A 14,198-nucleotide genomic window follows, 5' to 3' on the forward strand; every position below is an offset into this window, starting at 1 on the left:
CACCGGTGAGCCAGTTCCTCCTGCTAAACATTCTTGAGAACTGTCCACCGGTGGACCATTCCTCCTGCGAAACTTTTCTGAGAAAACTGTCCACCTGTGAACCAGTTCCTCCTGCAAAACATTCTTGAGGAAACTGTCCACCGGTGAATCAATTCCTCCTGCACAAACTTCAATTCCGTCCACCGGTGAGCCAGTTCCTCCTGCAAAACATTCTTGAGGAAACTGTCCACCGGTGAATCAATTCCTCCTGCATAAACTGCAAAGGATTCCGTCCACCGGTGGACCAGTTCCACCTGCGAAACATTCCTGAGGAATCTGTCCACCGGTGGACCGATTCCTTCTGCACAAACTGCAAAGGATTCCGTTCACCGGTGGACCAGTTCCTCCTGCGAAACTTTCCTGAGGAAACTGTCCACCGGTGGACCGATTCCTCCTGCATAAACTGCAAAGTATTCCGTCCACCGGTGGACCAGTTCCTCCTGCGAAACTTTTCTGAAAACTGTCCACCTGTGAACCAGTTCCTCCTGCAAAACATTCTTGAGAAACTGTCCACCATGAATCAATTCCTCCTGCACAAACTTCAAAGAATTCCGTCCACCGGTGAGCCAGTTCCTCTTGCTAAACATTCTTGAAACTGTCCACCGGTGGACCGATTCCTCCTGCGAAACTTTTCTGAGAAAACTGTCCACCTGTGAACCAGTTCCTCCTGCAAAACATTCTTGAGGAAACTGTCCACCGGTGAATCAATTCCTCCTGCACAAACTTCAAAGAATTCCGTCCACCGGTGAGCCAGTTCCTCCTGCTAAACATTCTTGAAAACTGTCCACCGGTGGACCAATCCTGCGAAACTTTTCTGAGAAAACTGTCCACCTGAACCAGTTCCTCCTGCAAAACATTCTTGAGGAAACTGTCCACCGGTGAATCAATTCCTCCTGCACAAACTTCAAAGAATTCCGTCCACCGGTGAGCCAGTTCCTCCTGCAAAACATTCTTGAGGAAACTGTCCACCGGTGAATCAATTCCTCCTGCATAAACTGCAAAGGATTCCGTCCACCGGTGGACCAGTTCCACCTGCGAAACATTCCTGAGGAATCTGTCCACCGGTGGACCGATTCCTTCTGCACAAACTGCAAAGGATTCCGTTCACCGGTGGACCAGTTCCTCCTGCGAAACTTTCCTGAAACTGTCCACCGGTGGACCGATTCCTCCTGCATAAACTGCAAAGTATTCCGTCCACCGGTGGACCAGTTCCTCCTGCGAAACTTTTCTGAGAAAACTGTCCACCTGTGAACCAGTTCCTCCTGCAAAACATTCTTGAGGAAACTGTCCACCGGTGAATCAATTCCTCCTGCACAAACTTCAAAGAATTCCGTCCACCGGTGAACCAGTTCCTCCTGCGAAACATTCCTAAGGAAACTGTCCACCGGTGGACCGATTCCTCCTGCACAAACTGCAAAGGATTCCGTCCACCGGTGGACCAGTTCCTCCTGCGAAACTTTTCTGAGGAAACTGTCCACCTGTGGACCAGTTCCTCCTGCAAAACATTCTTGAGGAAACTGTCCACCGGTGAACCAGTTCCTCCTGCATAAACTGCAAAGAATTCCGTCCACCGGTGGACCAGTTCCTCCTGCGAAACATTCCTGAGAAAACTGTCCACCGGTGGACCGATTCCTCCTGCACAAACTGCAAAGGATTCCGTTCACCGGTGGACCAGTTCCTCATGCGAAACTTTCCTGAGGAATCTGTCCACCGGTGTACCGATTCCTCCTGCATAAACTGCAAAGGATTCCGTCCACCGGTGACCAGTTCCTCCTGCGAAACATTCCTAAAGGAAACTGTCCACCGGTGGACCGATTCCTCCACACAAACTGCAAAGGATTCCGTCCACCGGTGGACCAGTTCCTCCTGCGAAACTTTTCTGAGGAAACTGTCCACCTGTGGACCAGTTCCTCAAAACATTCTTGGGAAACTGTCCACCGGTGAACCAGTTCCTCCTGCATAAACTGCAAAGAATTCCGTCCACCGGTGGACCAGTTCCTCCTGCGAAACATTCCTGAAAACTGTCCACCGGTGGACCATTCCTCCTGCACAAACTGCAAGGATTCCGTTCACCGGTGGACCAGTTCCTCCTGCGAAACTTTCCTGAGGAATCTGTCCACCGGTGTACCGATTCCTCCTGCATAAACTGCAAAGGATTCCGTCCACCGGTGGACCAGTTCCACCTGCGAAACATTCCTGAGAATCTGTCCACCGGTGGACCGATTCCTTCTGCATAAACTGCAAAGGATTCCGTCCACCGGTGGACCAGTTCCACCTGCGAAACATTCCTGAGGAATCTGTCCACCGGTGGACCGATTCCTTCACAAACTGCAAGGATTCCGTTCACCGGTGGACCAGTTCCTCCTGCGAAACTTTCCTGAGAAACTGTCCACCGGTGAATCAATTCCTCCTGCACAAACTTCAAAGAATTCCGTCCACCGGTGAGCCAGTTCCTCTTGCTAAACATTCTTGAGGAAACTGTCCACCGTGAACCAGTTCCTCCTGCATAAACTGCAAAGTTCCGTCCACCGGTGGACCAGTTCCTCCTGCGAAACATTCCTGAGGAACTGTCCACCGGTGGATGATTCCTCCTGCAAACTGCAAAGGATTCCGTTCACCGGTGGACCAGTTCCTCCTGCGAAACTTTCCTGAGGAATCTGTCCACCGGTGTACCGATTCCTCCTGCATAAACTGCAAAGGATTCCGTCCACCGGTGGACCAGTTCCACCTGCGAAACATTCCTGAGGAATCTGTCCACCGGTGGACCGATTCCTTCTGCACAAACTGCAAAGTTCCGTTCACCGGTGGACCAGTTCCTCCTGCAGACTTTCCTGAGGAAACTGTCCACCGGTGGACCGATTCCTCCTGCATAAACTGCAAAGTATTCCGTCCACCGGTGGACCAGTTCCTCCTGCGAAACTTTTCTGAGAAAACTGTCCACCTGTGAACCAGTTCCTCCTGCAAAACATTCTTGAGGAAACTGTCCACCGGTGAATCAATTCCTCCTGCACAAACTTCAAAGAATTCCGTCCACCGGTGAGCCAGTTCCTCTTGCTAATCATTCTTGAGGAAACTGTCCACCAGTGGACCATTCCCTCCTGCGAAACTTTGAGAAAACTGTCCACCTGTGAACCAGTTCCTCCTGCAAAACATTCTTGAGGAAACTGTCCACCGGTGAATCAATTCCTCCTGCACAAACTTCAAAGAATTCCGTCCACCGGTGAGCCAGTTCCTCCTGCTAAACATTCTTGAGGAAACTGTCCACCGGTGGACCGATTCCTCCTGCGAAACTTTTCTGAGAAAACTGTCCACCTGTGAACCAGTTCCTCCTGCAAAACATTCTTGAGGAAACTGTCCACCGGTGAATCAATTCCTCCTGCACAAACTTCAAAGAATTCCGTCCACCGGTGAGCCAGTTCCTCCTGCAAAACATTCTTGAGGAAACTGTCCACCGGTGAATCAATTCCTCCTGCACAAACTTCAAAGAATTCCGTCCACCGGTGAACCAGTTCCTCCTGCGAAACATTCCTAAGGAAACTGTCCACCGGTGGACCGATTCCTCCTGCACAAACTGCAAAGGATTCCGTCCACCGGTGGACCAGTTCCTCCTGCGAAACTTTCCTGAGGAATCTGTCCACCGGTGTACCGATTCCTCCTGCATAAACTGCAAAGGATTCCGTCCACCGGTGGACCAGTTCCACCTGCGAAACATTCCTGAGGAATCTGTCCACCGGTGGACCGATTCCTTCTGCACAAACTGCAAGGATTCCGTTCACCGGTGGACCAGTTCCTCCTGCGAAACTTTCCTGAGGAAACTGTCCACCGGTGGACCGATTCCTCCTGCATAAACTGCAAAGTATTCCGTCCACCGGTGGACCAGTTCCTCCTGCGAAACTTTTCTGAGAAAACTGTCCACCTGTGAACCAGTTCCTCCTGCAAACATTCTTGAGGAAACTGTCCACCGGTGAATCAATTCCTCCTGCACAAACTTCAAAGAATTCCGTCCACCGGTGAGCCAGTTCCTCTTGCTAAACATTCTGAGGAAACTGTCCACCGGTGGACCGATTCCTCCTATGAAACTTTTCTGAGAAACTGTCCACCTGTGAACAGTTCCTCCTGCAAAACATTCCTTGAAACTGTCCACCGGTGAATCAATTCCTCCTGCACAAACTTCAAAGAATTCCGTCCACCGGTGAGCCAGTTCCTCCAAGCAACATTCTTGAGGAAACTGTCCACCGGTGGACCGATTCCTCCTGTGAAACTGGACCTTTCCTGAGAAAACTGTCCACCTGTGAACCAGTTCCTCCTGCAAAACATTCTTGAGGAAACTGTCCACCGGTGAATCAATTCTCTCCTGCACAAACTTCAAAGAATTCCGTCCACCGGTGAGCCAGTTCCTCCTGCAAAACATTCTTGAGGAAACTGTCCACCGGTGAATCAATTCCTCCTGCACAAACTTCAAAGAATTCCGTCCACCGGTGAACCAGTTCCTCCTGGAAACATTCCTATGAAACTGTCCACCGGTGGATGGATTCCTCCTGCACAAATGCAAAGGATTCCGTCCACCGGTGGACCAGTTCCTCCAAGTGAAACTTTCCTGAGGGAATTCGTCCACCGGTGTACCGATTCCTCCTGCATAAACTGCAAAGGATTCCGTCCACCGGTGGACCAGTTCCACCTGCGAAACATTCCTGAGGAATCTGTCCACCGGTGGACCGATTCCTTCTGCACAAACTGCAAAGGATTCCGTTCACCGGTGGACCAGTTCCTCCTGCGAAACTTTCCTGAGGAAACTGTCCACCGGTGGACCGATTCCTCCTGCATAAACTGCAAAGTATTCCGTCCACCGGTGGACCAGTTCCTCCTGCGAAACTTTTCTGAGAAAACTGTCCACCTGTGAACCAGTTCCTCCTGCAAAACATTCTTGAGGAAACTGTCCACCGGTGAATCAATTCCTCCTGCACAAACTTCAAAGAATTCCGTCCACCGGTGAGCCAGTTCCTCCTGCTAAACATTCTTGAGGAAACTGTCCACCGGTGGACCGATTCCTCCTGCGAAACTTTTCTGAGAAAACTGTCCACCTGTGAACCAGTTCCTCCTGCAAAACATTCTTGAGGAAACTGTCCACCGGTGAATCAATTCCTCCTGCACAAACTTCAAAGAATTCCGTCCACCGGTGAGCCAGTTCCTCCTGCAAAACATTCTTGAGGAAACTGTCCACCGGTGAATCAATTCCTCCTGCACAAACTTCAAAGAATTCCGTCCACCGGTGAACCAGTTCCTCCTGCGAAACATTCCTAAGGAAACTGTCCACCGGTGGACCGATTCCTCCTGCACAAACTGCAAAGGATTCCGTCCACCGGTGGACCAGTTCCTCCTGCGAAACTTTTCTGAGGAAACTGTCCACCTGTGGACCAGTTCCTCCTGCAAAACATTCTTGAGGAAACTGTCCACCGGTGAACCAGTTCCTCCTGCATAAACTGCAAAGAATTCCGTCCACCGGTGGACCAGTTCCTCCTGCGAAACATTCCTAAGGAAACTGTCCACCGGTGGACCGATTCCTCCTGCACAAACTGCAAAGGATTCCGTTCACCGGTGGACCAGTTCCTCATGCGAAACTTTCCTGAGGAATCTGTCCACCGGTGTACCGATTCCTCCTGCATAAACTGCAAAGGATTCCGTCCACCGGTGAACCAGTTCCTCCTGCGAAACATTCCTAAGGAAACTGTCCACCGGTGGACCGATTCCTCCTGCACAAACTGCAAAGGATTCCGTCCACCGGTGGACCAGTTCCTCCTGCGAAACTTTTCTGAGGAAACTGTCCACCTGTGGACCAGTTCCTCCTGCAAAACATTCTTGAGGAAACTGTCCACCGGTGAACCAGTTCCTCCTGCATAAACTGCAAAGAATTCCGTCCACCGGTGGACCAGTTCCTCCTGCGAAACATTCCTGAGAAAACTGTCAAAACAATGACTTGGAATAGTGAGTGAAACTTTTGCTCGTGATTCGTGGGAAGTTTTAACCCCGTTTTTGAAACTCTACAACGACTATCGTTTTGCTAATTGATTGCGCGAGTAGTGCGGTTCCCGTAGTTGCTGGAGTACATTTTTAGTTCCTGCTGCCAGAAGCCAAATACGACGACGAAGTTTTGCAGCTGGACACGAGTGTTTCCTCAAACCTTCGCCATATTGCCGGATTACTCTCCTTCTCCCAAGTCACTCACTGGAACCACTCAGCATTTGACAGCGATCATGAGTGGAACGAAGAAAACAGAAGACAAAAAAGTCATCTGTTTCCAGCAAGGATGGTATCAACTTTAAACGCTCGAGAGACGATTTGGACGAGACCGATGACCGAATCCAGTCCTTCGACGAACTTTGACCAGGATGAAACAGATGTTTGAGGACACCAACACGAGAATCGACACCTGCAAAAGTGACCTGCAGGCCGAGTTCACTACACTTCGTGAGGATGTGCAATCATTCAAGGACCGGTGCTCTGTGGAGATCAACAATTTGTCTGATGCCCTCGCACTTACTCAAAACAACGTTAATCTCAATCATGAACGCCACCTCAAAAATTCCAAATCGAATGATCTGCTGCTCTCTGGCGTTCCGTATCATCAACCCGAAGACCTACTTGGTTTTGTGAAGAGTGCGTCGGCGGCACTTGGCTATGGCGAACGTGAACTTCCACTTATCTACACGAAGCGATTGGCTCGGCCCCCGATTGCACCTGGCTCAACTCCACCGATTCTGCTGCAATTCGCCTTCCGTGCTGCTAGAGATGACTTCTACTTCCGCTATTTATCATCGCACAATCTCTCCTTGACGCATCTTGGCTTCAATGTGAACAAGAGGGTTTATCTGAACGAGAACCTGACGGATCAAGCTCGGTCGATCAAGGGTGCGGCACTCAAACTCAAGAAGTCAGGAAAGCTTCACAGCGTCTACACCAAGGATGGATTCATCTTCGTGAAACCGGCGGAGGGGGGCGAAGCGAAGCTTGTGAATTCGTTGGAGCAGTTGGCAGAGTAACCTTTCCTAGTAAACACCCGTTCCTACCACGACAACTTCCTTGACTCCTTTCCTTCTTTCCCGTGTTATCTTCCCTCCTGAAAGTTCGGCTATGAATATAGCACCAACGTTAAACCTATCCAGATTTGCTTTTTTTTTCCTTCCAAGCTAGTCCTTGTTTCCGATCCCTCGTTATCCTTGACTCCATCCTTCCTGAAAGTCTTGTTCCGGTTCGTAAATCAACTTCCAGCTCCTCGATTTGATCGAGTTGAGCTCGTTGCTGTTGATGATTCGTTGCTGTTGCTGCCCGTTAGAATCGTTGGGATCACTCCTCGGCTGGACCGAGTGGAGTCCGTTGCTGTCGCTGGGTCGTTGGATCTGCTGGATGGACCGAATTTGTTGGATCATGCTGCTGCGCCGTGTCGTTGGTGATTAAACACTTATATCACACTTTGTTGAAACCTTTTTGAATATTTCCATTCGAATCACAAAGAGCATGTGTAGGGATCTAAGGTTCACTTTATTTGGATTTTTTTTATCATGAACTCAAACTTGTTTTTCTTAGTCTTAGTTATTTTTAGTTTATCCTCATTAACCATGGTGATGCATTTTTCAATTCCGACTTTTTATCTTTTAACTAATGCTGGATAATAGTAGTGCCACCCCTTCACAATTAAACTGTTTTATTCCACGTGTCGTGATGAATTGTGCTCTCGACTCCAGTAAATTGAATATTTGTCATCTCAATGCTCAAAGTATTTGTGCTCGACAGTTGAGCAAGTTCAATGAATTTAAAATTTGCTTTAGCAACAGTAAAGTAAGCATAATATGCGTAACTGAGTCGTGGCTAACCGACAACATACCCGATGAACTAATTTCTCTTGAAGGTTATAATCTAATAAGAAATGATCGAAAATGCGCTCGTGGTGGAGGAATTCTTGTGTACTATAAATCCAACTTAACCTGTAAAACATTGACTTTTTCTAAAAATGATACATTGAACACAACTGAATTTTTACTGATTGAAATTCATTGCAATAGAGAAAAGTTTTTGCTGGGTGTTTTTTACAATCCACCTCGTGTTAACTGTTCTGAAATTGTGTCCTCTTTATTTTCAGAATTTTCAACTAGTTATGAAAATGTCGTTATTGTAGGCGATTTTAACACCGATATTAGCAAATCAGGAACACTTTCAGATAATTTCTTGAATGCCATAGATCATCTTGGAATTTGTTGCGTTAATTTTCCCGACACACTTTCACAGTGGAGGTTGTTCTCTTTAGATCTTTTTTAACAAATAATACAAATTTTGTTCACAATTTTAATCAAGTCTCAGCTGGTGGATTTTCAAAACATGATATGATTTTTGCATCGTTAAATCTAAGTTCTTTTGAAGATGAAATATATTACTTCAGGGATTACAATAATGTCAATTTACCTGCCTTAATTGAAGCAGTTAATTCCATTAACTGGTCACAACTATTTTCTATGAATGATCCGGACATTGCACTTGACTATTTCAATCAACATATTCGTAACTTATTTAACCGTTTTATTCACCTTCGCAAATATGTACCTAGAAAGAATTCCTGGTTTAACAACAATATTATGAAAGCAATGATCGAAAGAGATCTCGCATATAATATATGGAAAACTGATAAGAATTTTACTAATTACAGTCAGTTTAAGAGATTGAGAAATAAAGTCACACATCTCATCAATGAGGCTAAATCTAATTATGTTACATCTCGAGTTGATTCTTCAGTGTCTAGTAAAGACCTTTGCAACAAGTTAAAACAACTAAATATTTCTAATAAATCAAAACCTGATGTGAAATTCCCCAACTCTAACGCAGAAATCAACAACTATTTTACCTCAAATTTTACTCAAGATTTGTCACACCTCCAATATTACCAAGGAACAATGAAGGCTTTCGTTTTCAGAGGTAAATGTTAATAATATAATTAATGCAATTAATTCAGTGAAGTCAAATGCAGTAGGTATGGATGATATTCCTATCCGTTTTATTAAACTTATTTTGCCTGAAATCATTCATAAAATAACTTTCATTTTCAATATGATCATATTATCATCAAAATTTCCTCGAGCTTGGAAAATGACTAAAGTAATACCAATCAGAAAAAAGTCTAGAAGTCTTGATTTGAACAATTTACGCCCGATAAGTATTCTTTCTGCACTTTCAAAAGTCTTTGAGAAAGTATTGAAAATCCAAATCCAAACCTATTTGGACAATTTTAATATTCTTAACAGTAATCAATCAGGATTTCGAAAAAATCATAATACGACTTCGGCTACAGTTAAGGTACTAGACGACATTCTTAGTGTAATTGACAAAAAGGGAAAAGCTTTTTCGGTCTTTATCGATTTTGCAAAAGCATTTGATCGCGTGTCACATGTTAAATTAATTCAAAAGTTATCACTGCAATTCGGATTTTCATCTGGTGCCACAGAATTGTTACAAAATTACTTATGTAACAGAAAACAAGTTGTTTTCGCAAATGGCCTTTTTTCTGATTCAGCCAGTATTATTTCAGGCGTTCCTCAAGGTTCTATTTTAGGGCCGCTTTTATTCTCCTTATTCATTAATGACCTGTGCTCCGTTCTAAATCATTGTAGAATTCACATGTTTGCTGATGACGTCCAGATTTACATAGCTTCTAATAGGCTGTCTATTCCACAAATGGCGCAATTATTAAATGAAGATTTAGCTAACATTTATGACTGGTCATGTTCTAATCTTCTACCAATTAACTCATCCAAAACTAAAGTTATGCTCTTTTCCAGAAACAGCTCAGAACATCAGCAGCCTTTAATAATGCTCGGTCAAAACGTTCTTGAGTATGTGCTTAAATATCAAGTCTTGGCTTCATTCTAAAAATGATTTAGAATGGGATGGTCATGTGAATGCGCAATGTAGAAAAATCTATATCGGACTTAGAACTTTAAAGCTCTCAGCAAGTATGTTACCGGTTAATGTAAAACTCAAACTCTTTAAATCCCTATTGTTGCCACATTTCATGTATGGTGATGTTTTGCTATTAAATGCTTCATCTGCTTCTTTGAACAGGTTAAGGGTAGCTTTAAACGCGTGTGTACGATTTGTATACAATTTAAATAGATATTCGAGAGTGACTCACCTTCAGCAAGAATTGTTAGGCTGTCCTTTCAAAGAGTTTATTAAATTCAGAACTTGTTTAACCATGTTTAAAATAGTAAACTTTTCCATTCCACCCTATTTAGCAGATAAAATACAAATTGCCCGCAGTACTAGAACTAGAAATTTAATAATTCCAAGACACAGCACAACACATTACGGAAATAGTTTCATAGTAAGGGGTGCTACTATCTGGAACCAACTTCCTAACGCGATTAAAAACATTCAAACTATTGCAGGTTTCCGCAAAGAATGCATCACTTGGTTTAGAGGATAAATTAATTAAAATGACATTAGTTTACACTGATCAGGAGTTTAGAATTTAATTAATATTTTAGAGAAAATGCTTTTCCGGTTCTCAACAAAGTGTAGTAATTTAAAAGGATATTTCCTTACTCTACATGAATAATAAATAAATGAAATGAAATGTCCACCGGTGGACCGATTCCTCCTGCACAAACTGCAAAGGATTCCGTTCACCGGTGGACCAGTTCCTCCTGCGAAACTTTCCTGAGGAATCTGTCCACCGGTGTACCGATTCCTCCTGCACAAACTGCAAAGGATTCCGTCCACCGGTGGACCAGTTCCACCTGCGAAACATTCCTGAGGAATCTGTCCACCGGTGGACCGATTCCTTCTGCACAAACTGCAAAGGATTCCGTTCACCGGTGGACCAGTTCCTCCTGCGAAACTTTCCTGTGAAACTGTCCACCGGTGGACCGATTCCTCCTGCATAAACTGCAAAGTATTCCGTCCACCGGTGGACCAGTTCCTCCTGCGAAACTTTTCTGAGAAAACTGTCCACCTGTGAACCAGTTCCTCCTGCAAAACATTCTTGAGGAAACTGTCCACCGGTGAATCAATTCCTCCTGCACAAACTTCAAAGAATTCCGTCCACCGGTGAGCCAGTTCCTCTTGCTAAACATTCTTGAGGAAACTGTCCACCGGTGGACCGATTCCTCCTGCGAAACTTTTCTGAGAAAACTGTCCACCTGTGAACCAGTTCCTCCTGCAAAACATTCTTGAGGAAACTGTCCACCGGTGAATCAATTCCTCCTGCACAAACTTCAAAGAATTCCGTCCACCGGTGAGCCAGTTCCTCCTGCTAAACATTCTTGAGGAAACTGTCCACCGGTGGACCGATTCCTCCTGCGAAACTTTTCTGAGAAAACTGTCCACCTGTGAACCAGTTCCTCCTGCAAAACATTCTTGAGGAAACTGTCCACCGGTGAATCAATTCCTCCTGCACAAACTTCAAAGAATTCCGTCCACCGGTGAGCCAGTTCCTCCTGCAAAACATTCTTGAGGAAACTGTCCACCGGTGAATCAATTCCTCCTGCACAAACTTCAAAGAATTCCGTCCACCGGTGAACCAGTTCCTCCTGCGAAACATTCCTAAGGAAACTGTCCACCGGTGGACCGATTCCTCCTGCACAAACTGCAAAGGATTCCGTCCACCGGTGGACCAGTTCCTCCTGCGAAACTTTCCTGAGGAATCTGTCCACCGGTGTACCGATTCCTCCTGCATAAACTGCAAAGGATTCCGTCCACCGGTGGACCAGTTCCACCTGCGAAACATTCCTGAGGAATCTGTCCACCGGTGGACCGATTCCTTCTGCACAAACTGCAAAGGATTCCGTTCACCGGTGGACCAGTTCCTCCTGCGAAACTTTCCTGAGGAAACTGTCCACCGGTGGACCGATTCCTCCTGCATAAACTGCAAAGTATTCCGTCCACCGGTGGACCAGTTCCTCCTGAAAAGTACCAACGGTATGGCAATCTCTGCGGGAAATCGATAACTTACCTGCACAATCCGGAACTCCGTGCGTGTCTAAGTCCCTAAAGTGGCACATTCAAAGAAAACAAAATTATAAGTATCTGAGCAAAATCAAGTTCAGTTCAGTGATCTCAAATTTGCGATTGAAAATCAAAACAAACCCATCTCAAATTTGAGATCGCTGAAACGAACTTCATTTTGCTTGAACGAACTTAAAATTTGAGTTCCCCCAGTAAGCGTGCACTGTTCAGTTCACTTTTACACACTTGTATGGGATTTTTCAGTTCAAGTATGATTACACGAAAGTGTGTAATCATACTTGAACTGCAAAATCCATACAAGTGTAAAAGTGAACTGAAAAAGTGTAATGCTGTTTACCAGTGTTGGGCGAGTGTTGAAAAATACCAATCGCGCTCGAAATTTGACAGTTGAGCTCAGAATTTTTAAGCAAGTGGACAGATAAAAATTGTTACAAAATGAACAGGAACCGCAAAAATCGTCTGAATTTGTCTCTGGTAAAAAAGTCCGGTAGGAATAAAGGTGTTGTGAAACTGTTTGTGAGATTGAATGAACCTTAATTTTATTCCAGAATCGCCAAAGTCCCCGGTCCGAGATAATTCCGCAGATGCCACTCCCGAATGCATAACTCCATTTAACTCAAGGAAGCGGAGCAGCACCTTTAGCGATGGCTCTCCCGTGATGAACGATTATGATTCGCCGATCCCCATGTCCCAGGACACCAGTAATATTGTTACGGGAGTTTCGTGGGCATGGAACAGTCCGAAGCGCACGATTCCGGAAGAGTGTCGGCCAAAACCGAGACCACTTTTGGCCAGCAACAATATATTTCCACCCAAGGAACCGGATCTACGCAAAAAAACTACCGGTCGGCTTGTGGGTTTCTACAAGTTTCAGGAGGAATTGAAAAAGATTCAGCTGGAAGCTTCTAAGGAAAGTCAGAGCAAAAAAGCCGAAGTTAAACCTCCTCCGGAATCTCCAAACGGAACGGATCTGTTTGATTCGTTTGGAGACATGGAAGCTGATAGCGTCGTAGCCCCGACAGTTATTGCCGCAGAAGTTCAACCGGATTCTCCGTGCCTGGCTGCGATTGATTCGTTCAACGATTCGGCATTCGACAGCCTCTTGTTGCAAGCTAGCCAAGTAGCAGAGAGGAAATCTCTAATCGTACCAGACGCAGCAGCTGGCAATGAAGGCCCAACACCTGTGAAGAGGAAGAGTTTCTTTAAAAGCCGCACCATCAACGATCTCGATTCTCTTGCGGTAAATGATTTGTTAAACGATTCAGTTGACTTTTGTCTGATCGAAGCTTCTCAACTGGTCGAGGGAAAGTTGAATGATCCCGACCAAAAGACAACCGAGCCCGGCAGCTCGAAGAAAATCAGCACATTAACCCGGCATAAGTCTCTGCCCGCTTCGCCAAGCCAGAACAATCCCATCACACGCAAACCGGACAGTGCATTGCGTTCAAATTATGACGCAAATCCACACAAAAGCGGCTCGTCTTCCGGTTCTGGTAAGAGTTGGTGCTTGAATCAAATTACGCCAACCTAACCCGTCTGATTTAATTTTACTTTCAGCATCTGCACACGCTGCGGCCCCGCCAAAGCCGGTGCGCTTGGAAACGCGAGAACAGACCCGAGCCGTGGAAGGGGTACCGGTGCAGTGCACTAAGGAAGAGATTGAGCAGAAACGGCAGGAAGCGCTGAAGCGGTTTCGGGAGCGACGGCTCGGACTCGGTAAACCCGTGTTCAACGCGAATGCTGCTGCTCGCAAACCGTGATATGCTGCTGCTGAGATTCCACTTTATCGTTTTGTTGATTGTTAAACTTTTATCACTGCTCGAGTGAAACCGACAGCGTATTTCATCACATAAGAAACCGCATAAAAAAATGTAAAACGTCTGTATACGTCTGATTTGATCACACTTGTTAGATACTGATTCCGTGAAAAAGAACGTGAAGTTGATTCGAAATATATGTTCTGAGAGAAAATCCGTTTCCGGTTTGTTTGCTTTTTGTTGATGTCTGTAAAAGGTGGAGCGGCCTCGGGACCCACATTGACTGGGCAGCCCGCCGGCGGTTCGCTGGCGGACCGCCAAACCGCTCTGGCGATCCGCCAGCGTTTGATTAGGCGGACCACGGGCGACTAGAGATCCTAAATAGGGAGACTG

The 14,198-nt window shown here is 45.7% G+C and overlaps 1 protein-coding gene across 1 annotated transcript; it reads left to right on the forward strand.

Moving 5' to 3' along the window:
- The first annotated feature begins 12,369 nt into the window (after window positions 1-12,369).
- LOC119766981 lies at window positions 12,370-14,019 on the forward strand. The gene is made up of 3 exons (XM_038253902.1): window positions 12,370-12,535; window positions 12,597-13,541; window positions 13,606-14,019. Exons 1-3 carry the CDS (start codon window positions 12,484-12,486, stop codon window positions 13,806-13,808), a joined length of 1,200 nt encoding a protein of 399 aa, XP_038109830.1. The 5' UTR covers window positions 12,370-12,483; the 3' UTR covers window positions 13,809-14,019.
- Window positions 14,020-14,198: the final 179 nt, after the last annotated feature.

Source organism: Culex quinquefasciatus, chromosome 1 (genome assembly GCF_015732765.1).
Source record: "Culex quinquefasciatus strain JHB chromosome 1, VPISU_Cqui_1.0_pri_paternal, whole genome shotgun sequence".
NCBI classification, from domain to species: domain Eukaryota; kingdom Metazoa; phylum Arthropoda; class Insecta; order Diptera; family Culicidae; genus Culex; species Culex quinquefasciatus.

What these genes read in the sequence shown, in the direction of transcription:
- LOC119766981 (XM_038253902.1), top strand. Translation starts at nt 12,484, where the DNA reads ATGAACAGGAACCGCAAAAATCGTCTGAATTTGTCTCTGGTAAAAAAG. An exon ending in GTCTCTGGTAAAAAAGTCCG is followed by an intron (nt 12,536 to 12,596) that starts GTAGGAATAAAG and finishes ATTTTATTCCAG; the next exon opens with AATCGCCAAAGTCCCCGGTC. An exon ending in CGGCTCGTCTTCCGGTTCTG is followed by an intron (nt 13,542 to 13,605) that starts GTAAGAGTTGGT and finishes TTTTACTTTCAG; the next exon opens with CATCTGCACACGCTGCGGCC.